Source organism: Megalops cyprinoides, chromosome 11 (assembly GCF_013368585.1).
Source record: "Megalops cyprinoides isolate fMegCyp1 chromosome 11, fMegCyp1.pri, whole genome shotgun sequence".
NCBI lineage: Eukaryota > Metazoa > Chordata > Actinopteri > Elopiformes > Megalopidae > Megalops > Megalops cyprinoides.
The window spans coordinates 22557603-22577669 of NC_050593.1; the positions used below are offsets into that span (position 1 = coordinate 22557603).

Below are 20067 nucleotides of genomic sequence, written 5' to 3' on the forward strand. Positions count from 1 at the left end.
GTTCCATTCCAAATGATCTGGCACAGTAGCATTCGTGAAAGGGATTGGGGAAAGACTGGTGATAGGTTTTTTATGGAGCTGTTGAATGAATTAGAATGACTATGCAGTGGTACATGATGTGCCTGCTGACTAGGACTGTTGGTCCATTCCGTTTATGATTGATGTATCTTGATAATTCAGTCCACAGGCCAAGTGTTTCACATCATTTCAGCCATTTGTGGTGTCTTGATGTCAGTATATGCATATGTGATGACAGTATATGCTAACCTTCTCAGTCAACTATTCACTGTATTTTAATGCTTTATTATCTTGCCAGATGGGAATTTGGGCTTCCTTGAGCTGGATTCAAGGGTTGCTCCCTTCTTGCCAAATTTTGTCATATGTTAATGTTCTGTGTTAAAGAAATAATACTTGTGAAATACAATCTATGAATTGAGACAGAATTAACTGCGACAGCCTTAATCAAAATGGATGTTCTTTTTCCTTAGCCGGTTCCATTGGGCTGAGTTACAGTTCACTCCCAGGAATTATTCATGCTGGAAAGGTGAAGTTCTCTGCGATGACAGCTCATTTTTAAAGTGTTAAAATGGGGCCAGATGAAATCTGGGATGTGTAATGTCTGAAGTGTTGATGAAGCTCTTATGACGTCATTCAGTTAGACCGGAGCCGTTTCACACAGAATAACTAACGACTGGAGTGCAAAACTGAAACATTGACTATTCCATCTTGAAATTGGAGACCTGCTTTGAATTAATGCTAGATAAAATTGAGTAAAATGGACACACATATAAGTGAAGCTTGTATAACAAGGTGATGCATTACTGGAAATGGTCATGGGTACACACATGTTACTACAATAACAGTTAGCTGTTAAAAATAGCAGCAAAGTTGGGTTTCTACTAGGGTGTGATTTCATAAGCCAGGTTTGATTTATTGCGGGCTTGACAACTCGTGGCTGCTGGTTCTGCTCTTCCTTATTAACGGTGGCATCTGAGATTAAAACAGTTTATATTTATGGGCCTCTTTGTTAAGTCTTTGTTGAAGATCTGATGACAAATCATCCGTATGTTGTTACTCAGTCCTCCAGGAAGAGGACGTGAGAGCGTGAGTCGTGTGAGTCTGAACAATGTGGCCGCTGAAGTAAGGATGTGTTCGGGGAGGCCCACGCACAGCTCCTCCAGTGACTCACTGAGAGAGAACTGCGACCTCACTCTCAAAAATAGACCTCTTTCTTTACCTTCGGCGTATCAAAAGACCTGCCAGCGCTCCAAAAAGTAAACAATGGATGACATCAAGTTTATTAATACCGTGTCCCACCCGGTCGTGGTTCAGCTGAGGTGCGGTTGACCCCGTTCCACCAAATCCTGTCGCGTTCCGGCCGACTTAAAACGGATTCATTTCACGTGGAAATCATATCGCACGTACAATCCATACATGAAACGTCTGTCTCTTGGGAAAGGATTGCATGCTGGGCCTGAAATAGATTTTGAGTGCTGAAAAAACAGCGAAAGAAGGGAGGAAAAAAAAGAGCGAGGAATGTGATGTTTGCGCCTTGCCAGGCGCTCCCCACCTCGGCTCGTAGGAAGGATGTTTGTGGCGGGGTGTCTGAGGCTGAAATAAACCCACTTCCTCTTCCTCTGTTTCCCGAGTCCTAGACTCCACTCAGCCTCCATTCATGTGGTTCCAGCACCGCAGCCAATTAGCAGTGCCTGTGTTTGTCTGAGGACAGCTTCGGCTAAGCGCTGCTCCCACGGCTAGACAGCCTTGGAGATCGCAGCGGCAGTGAGCTGCGGGGATGCAGGGTGGCAGCAGGCTGTCACTGCGGGACACTGAGGGGGGACGGTCACACGGCGCCAGCGCCGTCAGCTGCTGTTCAGGCCATAGGCTTTGTGTCTTACTTCCAACAGTCATCTTGGAACAGGCAGAGCAGTTTGCCTGGAAGAGCCTGAGGTTTCTCCTCTGTCACCTCTTACTCATGTCAGAGAGGGTTTCTTCTGCCACTAAAATATTTTTAAGATGCTCATTTGTTCACATTAATACACCTGTGTAAGTCCCCAACGTATCTTTAAATAAGCACTTAAAACTGAGCTCACTCTAGCAGCACATGTAATAACGTGAAACTTGTACTTACTATACCTAAGATGGTGGAATGAGAAATTGCCCCCCTGAGAGTATGGTTTGGTTGCGTGAACCAAACCAAACCACATCTGTCTAAATCTGCCTTGTAAGGCCCTTTGACTGTGTGTGAGCATTCAGTGGAACACTTTTCATGGGGCTTGTTTTCCATGACAGGACTTTTTCCTGAGAAATAAAACTGAATTTCAGGTTCCAATCAGATAGATACAGCACACATGCTAAATAATAACCAAGCTAAATTGCTAATAGTTTTTTCAGAGAATAGCCCCAAGTTTCCTCTTACTATTCATATGCACCAATAAAAATGCAATCGGGGTCAAGTGAGGGATCTTGCCTGATCATAATAAGACTTCTAGGGAAAAAAAAATTGCAAAGGGGCTGTTCCACGTGATGTGTGGGTAGTGGGGGGGATGTGACAGGGTTGCCGGGCAACAGGAGAGACCGGATTTGATGGGGGCTGTCTGGGCGGGGGCGGACGGCCGGCGATGATGTTGGAGACTGGCGTCCTCTCCGCGGAGCGGTGCTTCTCCATATTACACGCCGGGGTCTCCGCTCCGTATAAATAGAATGAGCTGTCTGCAGAGATTAGGCGGACGCAGAGCCGGCAGGCGTGCTGGTGTCAGCTGAACACTCACAACTGTGACCGAGGTCAGGGAGGTCACAGTGATTGACGTCCACACGCGCAATCTTTTCTGACAGGGTAATGAACTTCAGATAGTTTCTGATTCAGTTTCCCCCCCCCCCCCCCCCTTCCACAGTCATAAGTTATCAGACTCATCCGACAATGTCAGTGGTTCTTCATAGGGGATTAAAACTGGAGGAAAAAATGAAACATTTCAGCAATAATGTGACATTGTATTACATTTATTTGCTTACCAGATGCATTTTACATATTTGTGTATCATCTGTTCGTACAGCTGGATATTTACTGAGGAAATTTAGATTAAGCGTCTTGCTCAAGGGTTCATCGGCAGTGCCACACTGAGAAGTGATTGGATTCCAAGCTGATTACCTCTGTGTCACGCTACTGTTTGCCTTCACGTACCCGTTCTCAGCTCCCTGGTGTGCTGCCCTTGAGTGCCTGCCCTCTTTTCTTGAGCAGGTCCATCTTCCCCATCCACCCCTCCTTCCGCATAGTGGCCCTGGCGGAGCCCCCCGTGGCCGGCAGCACCTCGCAGCAGTGGCTGGGCCCCGAGCTCCTCACCATGTTCCTGTTCCACACCATGAAGCCCTTGGGAGTGGCGGAGGAGACGGCTATCATCAGCGCCATGGTGAGCACACGGATCCAAAAAGGGGGAAAGAGACTGTTCAGCAAATGCACAGATCGATTTAATAGATTTAATTTAATCGATTTCATAGTCCAGAGATTCACTCACCCCACCCACCTTCTGGTCCCATTGGGAAAGAAGGACAACACATTGACTACAGGCAGTCACTCTTTCTTTAGAATAATGACCAAGGGCGGTCTTTTCCAGGGTAAAGTCATGTGGACCAACAAAGAGGTGTGTTACTGTCCTGTTGGTCCTGTTAGTGCAGGTCTTCCATTGTTAGCCTCCAGACCAACCCTCTATATACTCAACAGCAAGTATCATGACACTGCAGGTAACGTGACTCTGTTTTTCCCGCAGACGCCAAATGCTCCAACAGAAGCCGTAGAACAGTTGCTGCGCCTGACCCACAGCCTGAGACAAACCAACGACCCAACAGTACGTAACTCTGCACACCTCTCTTGAGCAGACACTGCTCTGTGACACATGCTCATTCATTTGACATGTCACTCACACTTACGTTTTTATTACTTTGCTTACCAGGTGACCTTATGCAGGGCGATTTGCAAAGTTAACTGTTCTGCACCTTTTCTGTATCCCCTGTGTGCGGCTGGGGACTTTGCAGAGGCTAAATGTAGATGAGGCAAAGGATCTTGCTGAAGAGGTCAATAACAGTGAGATTCAGAAAAAAGAGAAGGTCACGCACTGAAATAGGTCCAGTCACTGAAACTTGGTATATTTTCAGCACCAACATTTTGGGTGCTTTTTGGATCTATCTGAGTGTGCAGCATCCTCTGCCTTTTGGAAATTGTTCATATTGTGATAACCTCAGTCTGCAGTGTTGTACCTCCTACAGACCAGATGCAGGCATCTTTAGTTAGAATGAAAGCTTGCTTTTTTGTAGATTGTACAACCTAATCGTGTTTATACGTGAGATTCAGCACACATGCAGCTTGCAGCAAATACAAGGACCATAATGTGTGCTTATGTGCGTATGCATACTTGTTAATTTAGCTGACACCTTACCCAGGTGGAAGCTTATGTTTATGAGTTTGCAGACTGGACACCAATAAGGACATTGTGTGCAAGCCCAGTCTCTCTGTCTTTGTCTAGGCCCAGTCCCTGGCCTCCTCCCTCTCCACCAGGCAGCTGCTGAGAATCTGCCGCCGTCTGTCCCAGTACCCAGAGGAGAGCGTTGGTCACGCTGTCAACAAAGCCTGTCTCTCCAGGTACCTCACCACCGCAGCACAGAGCTGGCTCCAGCTATGACTGCTTTATTTCATTCACTCACATTCCTCTCTTACGTATTTCCTCTCTTACTCACTCCATTCCCCCATTCCCTTTATTAACTGCTGTTCCCCGTGTTCCACCTGTTACCTATTTACTCATGTTCCTTCAGTTACTCCCATTCCCTCCATCACGTTTGACCCTTGTATTACTGTCACTCCTGTCATTAAGGTATATTTGCGTTGAAAGGGAGAGTTCATTAGCCCTCACAAGCCCTGTTCGGAATATTTTTAAATGTACTCTTTTGTAATTTGCAGCACTGGCATAGCAAAATGCTGTCTGTTAGTTTTTTTGGTTGGCTCACACTCACTTGCACTGTTGTGTTGCGGGCATAGAGTTGGCACTGTGGTGGTCAGATTTAAATGGTGTGCTGTCCCTTTGTCTCGAGGTTCCTGCCCAGCCTGGCCCGATCTGCCCTGCAGAAGAGCCTAGCCAACTGCTCCATTGAGGATGGAGTTGACCCGGCAGGCCTCCAGGAGAAGGACCTCAGCTGTGAGCTTCCTCCCCTCCCTCTCCCACTGCCTGCACAGTCCCACAGTATTCACACTGATCACACCAACTGAGTCACAGTCCCTCACTTCCACAGTAACTCTTAGTCCCCATACTCACTCGCACATTTCCCATACTGATCACACTCACTGAGTCATAGTCCTTCACTTCCGCAATTAATCTCAGTTCCACACTCACTCGCGCTGTTCCCACACTCCCTCGGTGCCCACTCTCCACCCTCAGTCCCACTGACCACCTAAAGCCTTCCAGTCGTCCTGTCTAAAACAGAAAAAAGGTGTTTTCAGAACGGCAAACGCCAGGGAAACATTTAGCTGTAGCGTTAGCGAAGCTGTAACATTGGCCTGATTTTGTCCTTGCCCCTCTGCGCTGTTTTATTTAGGTGTCTGCAGCTCCACATCCTCAGTGTTGTACCTCCCATTTGTCTGCGTGCCTGGGCCTGTTTACAGTCATGGTGGAAAAGCAGGGCAGGATATGACATTTGAAATGTGCAGTGTCCTCGCAGAGAGAAGCAGGCCCATATACTGCCATCTTACACTGGGGTGTACGTACTCCCAGAAGATAGGCTGCAAATGTCATTGCCTTGGCCGAAGTGGCAGGCTCTTTGTTCTAACCCCGCTCTCCTCTCTCGGACTCGGCTTGCCAGGCGAAGTAAAGGATGGCGTACTGAGGATCGGAAAGGTCTCTGCTCCTGTCTACAACCCCAACGAGAAAATGAAGGTCCCGGATGTGCTTTTTTATGAAAACACTCAGGTAATTCCATCATGAGTCCATCACCATCCTGCACAAAGGTCTCTCCCCCAGCCGAGTATCATCCCGGATGGACTTTGGGATTTATATCACAGCCAGAGGGAGAATTCAGTCTCGGGTCCTGTTGGCATGTCCAGATCGGTTGCTGATCTGCCATTTCCCAAATGAACGTGACACCTCACAGGCTTATGGTCACCCCACCCCCAGCAGACCAGGTCACTTACAGATCTATTCAAACTGTATCGCTTCATAATCAAATTTCATTATTAGGGATTTTGGATGCACTCGTCCATGAAACATTTCAATTTCCAGTCCTAAGCCTCTTACCGCCTGCCCCTAATCAAAGTGGCATCAAGGCTAGATTGTATCTCATCCACTGCCTATTCATCTGTTGGGCCTGGTGTGTAATTCTATTGTGATTGCTGTCTGTTGATGGGCTTTGCAGTGTTAAGCAGCTAATCGCTCTCTAAAATGGATTTATAGTTGGCTCTCTGTCTTATCCCTCTTGCTACAGTTCAACTCCACTGCCCTGGAAATTAACTTTTGCTTCTGTATTTGAGGGGGGTAATAGAATTGGAAAATAAACTAATTATCTTGTATAATGCCTTTATCTCCTTTGAAGAGGGAAGGGTTCTTGTTGGTGCTGTAGTCCATGTGCAGCGGGAGTGAGCTAATCAGAGTACAAGGAGACAGACACTTTGACAAGACCTGTGTCTTTTGATGCAGATATTGATTATTCGGGAAAGGTTATAGATATGTGAATATGTGTTTGCCCTGCAAACACAAGGAGCTGGTGGTGGTTGAGGGGGAGGGAGAATTGCCAATTTTCCTCGAAGTAAGCCATTGCAAGAATCAGAATATGGCATATTGTAGACTTACTTTACTTAAAGGTAGTGCTAGGGCAGCAGTATAGCATAGGAAGAAGGAGCGGGGCTCCTGAAGGGTTGCTGGCTCGATTCCTCGCTAGGGCGCTGCTGCTGTACCCTTGGGCAAGGGACTTAACCCTCAGTTGCCTCAGTAAATGTCCTGCTGTATAAATGGAGAACATGTTTAAAACATTTATGTAAAAAAAGTTTTAAAAAAGTTATGTAAGCCACACTGGATAAGAGCATCTGCTAAATGACAATAGTGTAATAATATAATGTAAAGGTAAAATCAGTTTATATCACAAGTTAAATTTACTCCTTGGAGCTATGACTAATTCAGTGTATGAGAGGTTAATTAATAGCGGTGGTTAGAGAAGCAAAACCTCGTCAGGTTTCTGCTCTCACCTCCTTCCTATTAAAAGACCCGCAGTCTTGGTGCTTTGCCGAGTTTGACCCTCCCTGGGCAGCGTACAGTATCTCTACTCCAGCGAGTCCTGGGTCAGGCCACATGGAGACGAGGCGCCAGCGTTTCCCCCTCAGGGGTGCGGAGGAGAGAGCTGACCCAGATCCGGCACTTTCTCTGTGACTGTCCCCTGGTGGAGGAGGAGGAGGAGGAGGAGGAGGAGCAGGAAGGGGCGAGGAGGCGTCCTGCTCTGCCCCACTTCAGAGTGACCCGCTTTCTCCCGCATTGTAGGGGGGGGGCGAGCAAATGCAGAGCTCAGGGTGTAAATGAGAACGGTCCTGGAAGGAGGGCAGCCTGTTCTGCCCACCTTCACATTCTGAGCTCATTTTCACAGATCAGGTCATTGTTCGTAGTTTATATTTATCAATATTTAGGTTTTTTTTTTCTTTAGTTGTTTGAGTCCTTTTTCGTTTTTTGAGTGGTAACTAAGCTTAGACAATGACTGGCTTTGTGTACACCACATGCTGTGACCAATGCTACTGTATAATGTGGTCATGTCGCTGTCAGAGAGAGTACGTACCACAGTGTGGTCCCCATGCTCTGACGATGATCAGTGTTATGTGTTTCTTTAAGGGCCAGTGCAAATACCACATTAGCTGACCCTTGTTTTTGCTTCTGCAGCACATGATGCTGATGGAGGACATACTGAAAGACTTCCTGTTAGGGGAGCATCTGTTGCTGGTGGGGAACCAGGTGAGTGACTTCACTTTACAAGTGGCACACGCAGCTGAATTCAGGTTTTATAGAGTGCACAGTAGGCCCAGTGAGATATCTGCATTTTAACACTTGTCACACTTTGAGGAAGAGCGTCATCATATGTGAATGTGCTAATATAATACATGTTATTTAAATTTCCTGCGTGACCATCATGGAGGGAGTTAAGTGGGGCATTGTGGGAAGGTTGGTCTCATCAGACCCTCCAGCAGAGTCCAAGCTTGCACAAAGCCGCCTACTCCTTGTCTGTCTCGAGCTGGACTCACCGCCCACGCGGTGGCCCTCGGGCTGATGGGAAGGAGAAGTGGGGGTGCGTTTTTTACAGTCCTGTCACACCGGGTGACCGTGTGTCTGACAGTGATGTTCAGAGCGATGAGCAGGCCCGAGGCATCATTGGGCACAAACACGCATGGAAATGGGAAACACAGATTAATGTCAGGGTGCTCGAGGGCTGATCGAGCCGGTCAGCACTGCTTAGAAATGAGGTGCTTTGAAGGATGTTGAAATATCTGAACTGTACACAGCAGCTGGTAAATGTAAACATCACCGTAAGCTTTGCTGTGAGAATTTATCAACCTTAATTCCCATTGGTGTTGTTTTTTCATACATTCATTTTCATTTCATATATTCATTTTCATATCCATTTCATATATTTCATTTTCATTGGACAATTTATTTATTGGCATATAAAATCCAAAAAAAAAAGACTGGTTGGAGCAAGCAGGTAGATGGACATTGCAAAGCTGATCTATAAAAGCTTGATCAGGCCAAACACCTTTACTGGGTTTAGATTTTTCACAGAGAAGAATATTAAGAGATCTGTAAAAATAGGGAGACTTATTATAATTTCTAGGTAACTCACAATGCACAAATGTTATAAGATTTAAGAGAAGCACTTTTATTACAGGTCAGTTTCTGTTAACTTCAAAAATACTGCTCTGTTGTCTTCCAGTGACAGATGATTCCATCATTCAGCATCCACACATACAATATAGACAGCTTTTCATATTACTGTGTGGTATTACTCTTATTGTTGAACATGAATTACATTGATCATCCTTTCAGCATTATTGGGTGTGGTGTTGATTTGATACAAATGACTGAGGTGTCTAACCTCTACTCCTGTTTGGCTATTCCACAGGGTGTGGGGAAGAACAAGATTGCGGACAGATTCCTACATCTTATGAACAGGCCAAGAGAATACCTTCAACTACACCGGTAAAAACACTACAAGATGAAAGAGAAATAACTGTAGAAAAGGCTGTGGAATATGTTCCATCATAATGTTAACCTCTGCCTTGTTTTGTTTTTTTTTTTTTGCTCGGTCTGCTTTTGATGAGCAGATTGCGATGGTAGCTATGCCATCTGCCAAATTGGCGTGCGCTATATCTCTACAGAACAGAGAGTTAGGTCCTTATTGGGGGTTTTCTACAGAAATAACCACAGTGACTCTGAGGTCTGACTCATTACATTCATTTAAACATGGAGAATTTGGATATAATCTTTTACAGCCACACAATACATGCCAAAATTGGGACCATTTTCATGCTCTATATTATCATCTTTGTTTGTTGTCCTTCTTCTCTCTTAATTTTCCTGCTGCATTGTAGTGTTCAGGTACCCCCAACTTATAAATAACACCATTATCTCTCCTTGTGTTCAGCTTAATGGCCACATCTGTTTATTGTAGTCAATTGCAAGTTATTCTCTGTATTTGTCAGAAAGTAGATGACATCCATCTTGGCTGTACAGGACAGCTAGCTCTCTAGCTAATTAACCTACTAACTAAAGACTAATAGTAATGCTAACGCAACACTATAACCTCAATGGACTGCAAAACATTTTTAAAATACAGTACCTATCATTTAACTACATAACAGCAACATTGCTTGGAATGTCAGTTCACAGTAGGTATCACGGTTAAAAGTTAGGCCTTAACACCTTGATCTAGATGTGGTATTTACAGCTAGCGGAATCCTACTGTCACCTCCTGGGTTAAAAACTGTTTTAAGCCAGCCATCCACTTAGTAAACTAGATGATTATGTTTTCTGCCAGCAGACTTGCTGACTTACTTACTAGTCAGTTGCATTACCTAGCTACCTGTTTTACTTTCAGCCAGTTATATCACAAGATGTCTCATTGGGTAAGTGGTCAACTTGCTAGCAAGCTAGAGAGATAGGTTACTACTGTTTGTAAATATTCACAGTTATGTGGTGAATTAGACTCTACTTGTCACCTAAACTCCTACATAGTATTGAAAGTGCTTTATAGAAGAATTTTGTAAACATTGTGCTATGGAATAGTGCTTGCCCAGTTTCATGAGGTAATATAGACCAAATTGTTTAGTGTAACTTAGCTTAATTGTCATCTCAGTCATTTCAATGGCCAACCAGTTTTGAGAGTTTTTCCACTCATAACAAAGACATAATTAGCATGTGTAAGTAACTTGACATTTTTTTACGCTAGAAGCATTTTTGTGGAGAAGTTACAAACACAGTATATGGAGACCGCTAAGCTCTGTCTCTGTCTTTGATACTTCTGAATTAAGATTAGTTTGGTTTCATTTAGCAATGATTGAGCACTACTCCAAGAGAGGATCATGGCGTGGTTCATGTAATTTCATAATCAGAAATGCGTCATTTCCACCAGAACCCTGAAGGCTGCACATTAATGAAAGGCGTCCTAGGGTCGTGTTTCTCCTTTGCACAGACTCCCTAACCTGTATTGTGGAAGCTTTCATGTGAAGTTTAATGTAAATCCCTAATTAATTGTTATATAACAATCAAAACGTTTATTATGTTTTCCATGTAGAGTGGTGAGCAAAGACACACTGGCACAGCAAGATGTTCTTTTCTGCATTTTTTTTTCACAGCCACAAATAGCTCCTCCTGCTTGGAAAAATGGCACACGAGTGGTTATTAGGGTATATCAAAAGAGGCATATCTATAAAAAGATATAATAAACACCCCCATCTTGCAGCTGTGCTTGGACTCGCACATTAAAAAAAGCTCGCTTCTCTTTCCAAGGGTAAAGCTGGCTATTTTTGTCATGGGTAAATTAGGACACCTGTCCAGGGGCCAAAGGGAATCAGAGCACTGTAGATAATGTACTTCTGTAGGACTTCTGAAGGACATCTATTAATGGCTGCGCATCTTGAATAGATCAGAAAGTCAGAAACTGGGACCATTCGGGTTGAACCCATACAGTGTTTGATGGAATAACAGCGTTTTAGCGCGGATCGGAAAAAGACACGCTGTACATGGTCTGCATGTGACGTTTATGGTGCGCTCAGTTTAGCTATGCCAGTTGCACTTTGGGTAAATGCTTCATGACAGAGAGCGGGTCCAAGATGTTTGTTATGTAATACATCAGTGGAAGAGCTTGTGCATGTAATATATCAGTTTTAGCGTCATCCTTTCAAACACGTCCTCTTAAGGGTAAAATGTCGTGTCAATGTTCAAACAACGTCTGCGTGGTTCTGGGAGCTAATTCTGTTTGGTTTACTCTCGACTCCTTTCAGGAATAAATCTTTTTAGCGTGTGTCCTCCTCCCTGGCAAGAAGGGCAATATGAAAATGTTGTTTTTTTTTTTTTTTTACAGTCTTGGCAGAATTTAATGGAAAGCATACACCCTTAATGTGACACATGGTGTTTTAATAATAATGTGATGTAGAACACAGGGTCTCGGCGGATTTAGTGCCGTATTCGAATGAGGAGGTGCGAATACTGGGAAATGGCTTGTGTCGCTTGCTTTCTCGAAAGCAGGGATGTTCAGTGTTTGTAACTGGGAGCAATGGCTGAGTAGTTGCAGTGACACAGACACAGAGGTCAAGCTGTAGGATAACATGGTGTTGTGATTAAGAGTCACGTCACTGGTGACTTTTGTGGCCGGCATGGAAAGGCAAGCGCTCCGATCCCCTAACCTTGCAGTGTAACAGCCAGGTGTAGTGGGTGGGCCAGACTATTGAGATATCCAGCATGGGTTGAAAGTCTGTCTTGTAAGGGACAGTTATTTGGTTTGTCGTTTCTTGGTCTAATTAAAGATTTTCCATTGGGATTCATCAGATACTGCCTGACTTTTTTCCAGAACACCTCAAATTCATGTCATGCTAGATTTCCATGCTGAATGATGATTGTGAGATAAACTACAGACTGTCTTTTAGAGAACAGTCCTAGGTGTGCTTTAAAGTGTGTTTCAAGCTGTGGTGCTATGGTTCTGTGTGGACCCCAGGTGACCACTAGATTTGAGGTGAAACGGCCACAAATTCAGTTTACTGTAATCAGATTGTTCAGCTGCACCCTCCATCCGTAGGATACCATCTCAATGTATATTGAAGAAGTAAAATTTGGGCCGACATATAAATACAAATTTTTTAATGAAATGATTTGCTGTCCCATTGTGAAACCTTATTCATTTCAAAGATGATTTTTGTTCTAAACATCTAATTTACAACAAGGCTCATGATTTTATTTCTCTGAAAAAGTCTACATACTTATGTATGAATGTTTCTCTTTCAACTTGAATGGGTACACTTATGTTCTGTTGTGCTGGAAGCCGCTCTGGATAAGAGTGTCTGATAAATGAGTGTAATGTAATCTAATGTAATGCACAGCAGTACCTGGGTCTTGAACCCATAGCCCAATGGCTAAAAGCCCTTATGCCAATTCAGTATTCCACACCACTCGCATTTCAAAATTATACACACCATAATGTAATATGTATGTTGATCAGATTGTACGGAACCTGTTACATGGTCACTTTTACACGTACATGTTTAGAATACGACAGTTCCGCAGGTAGACAGTACAGCCGGATGCAGTTCAGATGTGCACTCATTTACATCTCTGACAATCTCAGAGTGAACGTCCCTGTCACTTGTGAAAGTCGTTTGGAAGTCATAGTCCTGGATAGATTCTACAGAGAGGCCCTTGTGTGAGGACTCATGTAATCACCTCTGGGACTCTCCTGGTTTGTAATTCTACAGAGAGAGGCTCCTTATCTTAACCAGGACACTTGCAGGGCTCCGTCCATTAGAGAAAAACTGGGTCGCATTTATTTAATTCCTCTCAAGGGGTGTGGTGGATGTGGATGGGAAGATTAGAAGCCAACGACTATATAATTAGGAAGGAACATCAGCAGATATTTGATGCTGTTTTTATTGATGTACCAACTGACGCTTTCCATCCTGTCTACATCCTCGGCACTGCAACTTGCTGCTGATACATTGGAGGCTGTAATTTATTGCCATCAGTTGTCAATATTTAAAAATATATGATGTTGTTCTAAAACATGTTCTTTTGTTTGTCTGTGCGTGTATATATGTTTGTGTGAATGTGTGTGTGTGAGAGTGTGTGAGTGTGTGTGTGTGTTTGCCTGAATGTGTTTGTGCATTTGTATGTGCACGTGTGCTTACGTGTGCTTGTGTGCATGTGCGTGTCTGTCTGTATTTGGTGTTTGTGTGTTTATTTGTGTATTTGTACATGTATGTTAAAGAGTCCCCTATTGTGACTGTCCCTCCACAGGGACACGACGGTCCAAACTCTGACCCTGCAGCCCTCCGTGCGAGATGGGATCATCGTTTACGAAGACTCACCCCTGGTCAGTGTTTATTCTCCCCATATATCGGACCAATGTGTACCCTTCTGTATCGTTATGTCCCACAGAGATTTGTCCCATGTACTGTCTGACATCCGGCGTGACACGTGAATGACGAAAAGAGGATGTCATGACTACAAGGTTGGTGTGGAAAGTGACATCCCCAGGGATACAGCCGTGAGCAGATGGCTGTGCCGTTTCTCCAACGAGGACACACGACATGCCAGGCAACTGCCCGATCATGGCCCGCTCTAGTGGGAAAAACGTTAAAAATTCATCGGTGGCCCATGGAGGATGTGTTATATTTGTGTGCCTGACTGGAGACGGAAGGGTTGTTTATTATCAGGGGAATGCTCTGTTTCGCTCTGATGGTGGCTTTTACCAGTGGTGTTTGTAGACCTGGGTGGCACATGTCCTTTTTAAAATGTGTTTTAATGATCTCAGGGCTACACAGAGGGTGACGGCAGATAAAAGCTTTCTCCAGCTCCGAGTCTGGCTCTTCAATTAGCGAGCAGCTGTAGCTCTTTGGTTATTAATAGTGTTGGCTTTGAAGCTGATAGGATGTCCCCTCCGCTATGAATGCTCTAAAAAGCTATATTGTACCAGGAGAACTGGTAACAGCAACAGCACAAAAAAATGACCTGCTGTGAGTGATATTTAGGGCGCAGGTTGGTACATGCAATTTTTATAAAGGTTTCTTCTGAGGTTGTGAAAACGTAAAAGGTAGAAGGAGCATAGGGTCATTGTCTAAATGATTCCTGGAGCAAAACTGAAAAAGCATGCCATTTCATAAGCTATTAATAGCCTTTTCTTAGTATTGATACAAAAAAATACTCCCCCACATGTTCACTGCTCATAGCCATTTGCCTATACCAGGATGACTTACAGAATTAAGAAAGTTATTAAAAAGCATAAAAATCGTGTCTGTCATAGAGCACACCGTTAATCTTTGTGACAAATGAATAGGACATTTGATGAGTGCAGTGATCATACTGCCTTAGTTTTTTAGAAGAGGGTCGTGTCACAACCAGACTGAACTGACGTCACCAGGTCTTCCTGAGTGTTGATCACTGCTCTGTAGGACTGAGACGTGAAAACTGACTACGGTTGTTTATGAAGCTTAAGCACTGAGCTGATCACTCACTAGAAATAATACTAGCAATGGAAATGTCAGTACCGGCACTACAAGTCCAAACAACCTTGTAGTACAGGGCCCCTGTTTCCCCTATATTCAATCACCTGTCTCGGGTGAGCTTTAAGATTTCTCAAAACAGAGGGGAAAGGGACAGAAGAGCATGTTGAGCATAAAATGTTTAAAAAACTGATCCTTTATTCTGGATCTCCTGCCAGGTGAAAGCAGTGAAGATGGGCCATATCCTGGTGATAGATGAAGCAGACAAAGCCCCCACCAACGTCACTTGCATCCTGAAGACTCTGGTGGAGAGTGGGGAAATGATTCTTGCAGATGGCAGGAGAATCGTTTCTGGTAAGAATATTTTATAATCATCATCATCATCACTGTAATAATAATAATATTGTACAAATGCTTCTTTGACTCTGCCTATTTATCAGAGAATTCCATTATCTAAACTTTCAAATTAAGACTTTCTGCAAATGGCCAGAAATCAGCTTGCTCAAGCATTTGAAAACCTCATTAAAGACAGCATTCACATTACACTGAAAGTCTTTACATTTCCAAAAATATCTGGATATTTTTTTTTAAATAAGGAAGTGTACTTAGTGAGCCTTATATAATATGCTAACAACTATGCAGTCTGTCAGTGAGGTGTATGCATCCTTGATCTGTTTCAGATCCCACAGAGGCTGAGGGAAGGCCCGATGCCATTGCTATGCATCCAGACTTCAGGATGCTAGTGCTCGCGAATCGGCCAGGCTTCCCTTTCCTGGGAAATGACTTCTTTGGGGCTCTAGGTAACGTGTTTGTCATAGCAGATTGGACTAATCATAGTCTTAGCTGAAAGGTCATGTGCTCCATAGTTTAACAAACAAACCAAGAAATGATACACCAGTTAATCTGTGTGGTTTTGATGTGGTTACAACAGGAACAAGAACAAGAACTCTAATTGCAAACTTAAGTTTATGTTACTGTTCCTAAACTATGGGCACCTCTAATGATAGGTCTACTCACAGCTTTACCGGTGCAAACATAATTTTAGGGGTGAATTCAGGCCAGTGAAGGAAACGTTTGAAAGAGTATAGCAAATAACTAAATGCTAGAGAAAACTGGTAAAGGTACAGTAAAGGCACTGTACTTGATTCTTATTATTTTTTGTTATGTGAGAGCGTGTGTGTGCAAAAGCTTGATATGTGGTGGCATGTCTGTTGCCTAGGGGACATTTTCAGCTGCCATGCTGTGGACAACCCCAAGCCCCAGGCAGAGCTGGCTATGCTGAAGCAGTATGGCCCAGACGTCCCAGATGCTCTGCTCCACAAACTAGTGGCTGCCTTTGGAGAGCTGCGCACTATGGCAGACCAGGGTACCATCACTTATCCCTACTCTACCAGAGAGGTGGTCAACATCGTCAAACATCTACAGGTGCGATCAGGGTGTGCATACACGCAAATCCACACACATGCACATAGCATAAGCACACACACACACACACACACACACATGTATGCATATGCTATGTGCATACACGCAAATCCACACACATGCACATAGCATAAGCACACACACACACACACACATGTATGCACACACATGCTCCACATATACATACAAGCACAAACAGACTCTAACACTTGCACACACCAGCTCACACCCACCATACACACATGCACACATACACATTTACACTGACAAAAACATTTGTATTAGCACATACACAGGTGTTTGTCCTTACACACGCACAGATAATTACCATAAGCTCAGTCAATATGTACATCTGTCTAAGCACCTTTACTTAGAATGTAGTAGGCCGTTATGGGGTTTGGTTCAAATTGAACACTGTGTCTAAATCTGTAATTCAACTCATTTTTGAGTGTGTAATTGTTAAACAGTCCTCCCTCCATTATTGGTGCTGAAGGATGGTGCTGGAAGCTCTGTGCTCGAGGCGGTCATGGACACTGTCACATTCTTGACCTGACGCGGTGTTTGGACGCATGTATTATTCATGAGGCTGAGCCCTGTGGTCTCTGAATAAAACAGCTTGTTTTAAACAGATAAAACGGCAGGACTCCAGGCGGCGCGACCCCAATGGAAGCGAGCCTCAGCCTGCCCACTCACAGACAGGACTGACACATAGAGGCCACGCTGCCATTCTGGGCCCCCGTGTCTCTGGGGTTTAGCTCAAGCCGCACTCGGTGTCCTACTTTCACTGTCGCTCTGCTGCTGAGCAGAACGAGCGTGGCGCAAGCAGGAAGAGCAGACACCGTTCTGTCACAACCAATCACGGGGTTCCCTGTCGCTTAGCATGGCCCCCAGCATCACGGGAGAGAAATCGGGGAGATCAGTGGAGAGGGGCCAGGTACTTTACCTGAATCACTTCATTTCATTGCATCACATTATTCATTTCCTTAGCAGGTGCTCTTATCCAGGGCAACTCAGCCTGCTTAAATTTCATACAAACAGTTCAGGTAAAGTACCATGCTCAAGAGTACAGCAGTGCCCTCACTGAGATGTGAACCTGCAATTTCCTGCTTACAAGCTGAGTTCTTATCTACTGTACATCTAGCTGCTCAACAGCACCATGTCTCACTAATGTCTGTCCATAAACATGGAGCTCCAGGGAAAGCGACTGAATAAGTGAACAGAAAAGAATGTTGAAACCGGTGTTGTGAGGGACCATTTCCTGTGCACTTATGTCCAGATTTCCCTGCTGGAGTTCCTTAGCCATCACTAGTGTGGCTCTTTAAACAACGTCACCAGTGAAGCTCCAGCTGCATTCATTACTGAGATCGTATTTGAGGCAGAGGAAAATAAGTTCTCTAATTTGCCTATGAGAAGGATGTCTTTAAATCAAATGACCCAAGATCAAAAAGCAACATATCCACTTGAACCAGAAAGCATTTAATTAAGAACAGTGACATAATGTGATGTATGTGCTTACTGAATATTGAGGTTTATACAGTAAATACTGTTATTTGCTGTAGTTTTTTCCCCCACACAGTTCTTAAGGGAAAGAATATAATAGTAAAAATTCCTAAAAACAGTAGCCCAGCCACTGTGGTTTGGAAACCTATTGGCACTTCTTATTATAAGAAATTTTCCTCCTCTTCCTAAGCTTGTTTGTGAGTGCACATAATAAGAAAATGAAAGGGGGAGATGCTAGTCTTTCCTTTTCTTAGTGCGTTGTTTTGTTTTTAACTCTTGCCCAGATTCCTTTGAATTTTGTATTCACACCAGCATTCCGGCACTTTTTGAGAAGGCACTGTTTCTCATTCTACATGTGGCATCATTAAAGATGGGGGAGGGGGGGCGGTGAGCTTAGAAAGAAAAATAATGGGTTTTTTGTTTTTAATGAGCACCTTGAAATCCCTCCATAGCTTCGGACATAAAAGGAGACTGACTCAGGGCACTGCCAAGGGCCGTCCTCATTAGAGGGGGACTAGCCATTCTAAAGCCCAGGGAAAGGTATGCAGCATCCCCGATCAATATTCGAGGAGCAGGAGATGGGCCTCCGCTAAGCTGCTCACAGGGCCATTGATCTGCCCCCCTCTGTCTGTATCAAATGCTGGCGTGACTGAGAAGGGACAAACCTGCTTACTGCTGCCGCTGCCGTGCACACAGGACATAAGATTATTGGAGACTGTGTAGGATCCTCTGTGCTGTAGTGCTTAACATAACGGGGTGAGGACTGTGTGCGTGCGTCCGTGTATGTGTGCGTGTGCATGCATCTGGGTGTGTGTGTGTGTGTGTGTGTGTGTGTGTGCGCGCGTGTGCACGTGATGGGGGTTATTCTATTGATTTGAAAATCTTGTGAAGATTGTAGCAATCAATCTTTGTCAGGAGCAACATTTACAAGTGTGTTATGCGAGGTGTCTGAGTGCCCTCTTCCAGGTCTTCTCCCAGAGATAGGATTGATTTTCAACCAGGCGTAGCAACGGAATCACCTCACTCATTCCTACACTATGCAATTTACATTGTTTGAATGTGAAAGTGACACCAGTGTAATGCAGACAAATGAATGGATTGATTACTTAGAGTAAACACCATACGAGTGCGTGTTTACCAGTGCACCACAAATTAGGCTAATTCATTTCAGCAGGAGCAACATAATTATTCACCATTCCAGTACGTACAGGGCCATAACTCATCTGGTCATTTCAGATCTTATTTGTGTGCTGAATGCCCTCTCTCAGCATCACTAGGTGACCCTACAAGAGCCTTGTGCTAGAAGCAGGATATTTTTTCTAGGTCAGAATTAACGAATATCTGTGTCAACAAAGGCATTCTAATTCTCGCCCGAAAATGAAGTCCTGTCGATGGCTAGCCGGTCACCATGGTAACTAGCACACTTGTTGGCACAGGACATTAATCACCATTAGAAAGAGGTCCACCTTTATTGACAGCACCCCTCCTCCCCCCACCCCCACCCCTGAGTACTAATTGTGCCACAATTCACCTCACAAGGACATGGTATCAGTGCACAACTCCACCAGCTGGTTACCCTGGGGGCTACGGTCATGGCCCTTGCTTACTGTCCATACTGCATTGTCAGTGTACGTGTAGCATGCATTGTCTGAGTGAGGGGATAGCCATAACCACAAGAATCACTGTGTAGGGTGTACAAAAGGTTGTAGCCTTTTTTTTACAGTGCTGCAGGGGAGCTTGTGCATACATATAATTAATTTTCGCATATAAAAACTCGTCAATGCCACAGTGTCATTTCTTCCTGTTGTAAAAACGTGTTAACACCACAGTGCCGAACACCAGCGTTAGCTCTGCTAATTATAGCATTGCCTGATCTTGTTTGTTTGTTCCCTTCAACTCGTAGAAATTTCCTGACGAGGGACTGGCCAACGTGGTACGGAATGTCTTTGATTTCGACTCCTACAACAAGGAGATGCGGGAGATCCTGATAGCCGCCCTGCACAAGCACGGCATTCCCATCGGAGCCAAGCCCAGCAGCGTCCACCTGGCCAAGGAGTAAGGCCTTAGGACCCCTCACCACTCACGCTAGGCAGGACACAAGGACAGGGCAGACCTCATTCCCTTGCAGGTTTACCCAGCATCCTCTAGGTTTTAAAACACTGAATCTGACAGCAAATTGTTTTCAAACCCCATATCATAGTCATTGCTCTTGTAAAATGGAGCATTCAGATATGAGTGGGATGATGAGAGGTTAAAAGGCCTCACTCCTGTACATTTAAAACCACTCCATGGGAAAGCTGGAAACCTGAACCCACAATATTGCTGCTAATTTCATAACTGTGAAACTTGAAAATGGTACAGTACAGTAAGTGGTGACAACACCACAATGTAGTGAACATTTCACTAAAGATGGGCCAGTGAGC

At 44.4% G+C, this 20067-nt stretch overlaps 1 protein-coding gene across 1 annotated transcript in view; it reads left to right on the top strand.

Annotated features, from left to right (window-relative positions):
• The window catches only part of vwa8 (von Willebrand factor A domain containing 8), a 76680-nt gene that overhangs the window by 15143 nt on the left and 41470 nt on the right, over positions 1 to 20067 (top strand). The window contains exons 15-26 of the mRNA XM_036540908.1: positions 3239 to 3407; positions 3765 to 3842; positions 4518 to 4633; positions 5080 to 5183; positions 5845 to 5951; positions 7899 to 7970; positions 9133 to 9209; positions 13515 to 13590; positions 14938 to 15073; positions 15400 to 15519; positions 15939 to 16144; positions 19548 to 19699. Of these exons, the coding sequence (XP_036396801.1) occupies positions 3239 to 3407; positions 3765 to 3842; positions 4518 to 4633; positions 5080 to 5183; positions 5845 to 5951; positions 7899 to 7970; positions 9133 to 9209; positions 13515 to 13590; positions 14938 to 15073; positions 15400 to 15519; positions 15939 to 16144; positions 19548 to 19699 (1413 nt within the window). The remainder of the gene's footprint in view (positions 1 to 3238; positions 3408 to 3764; positions 3843 to 4517; positions 4634 to 5079; positions 5184 to 5844; positions 5952 to 7898; positions 7971 to 9132; positions 9210 to 13514; positions 13591 to 14937; positions 15074 to 15399; positions 15520 to 15938; positions 16145 to 19547; positions 19700 to 20067) is intronic.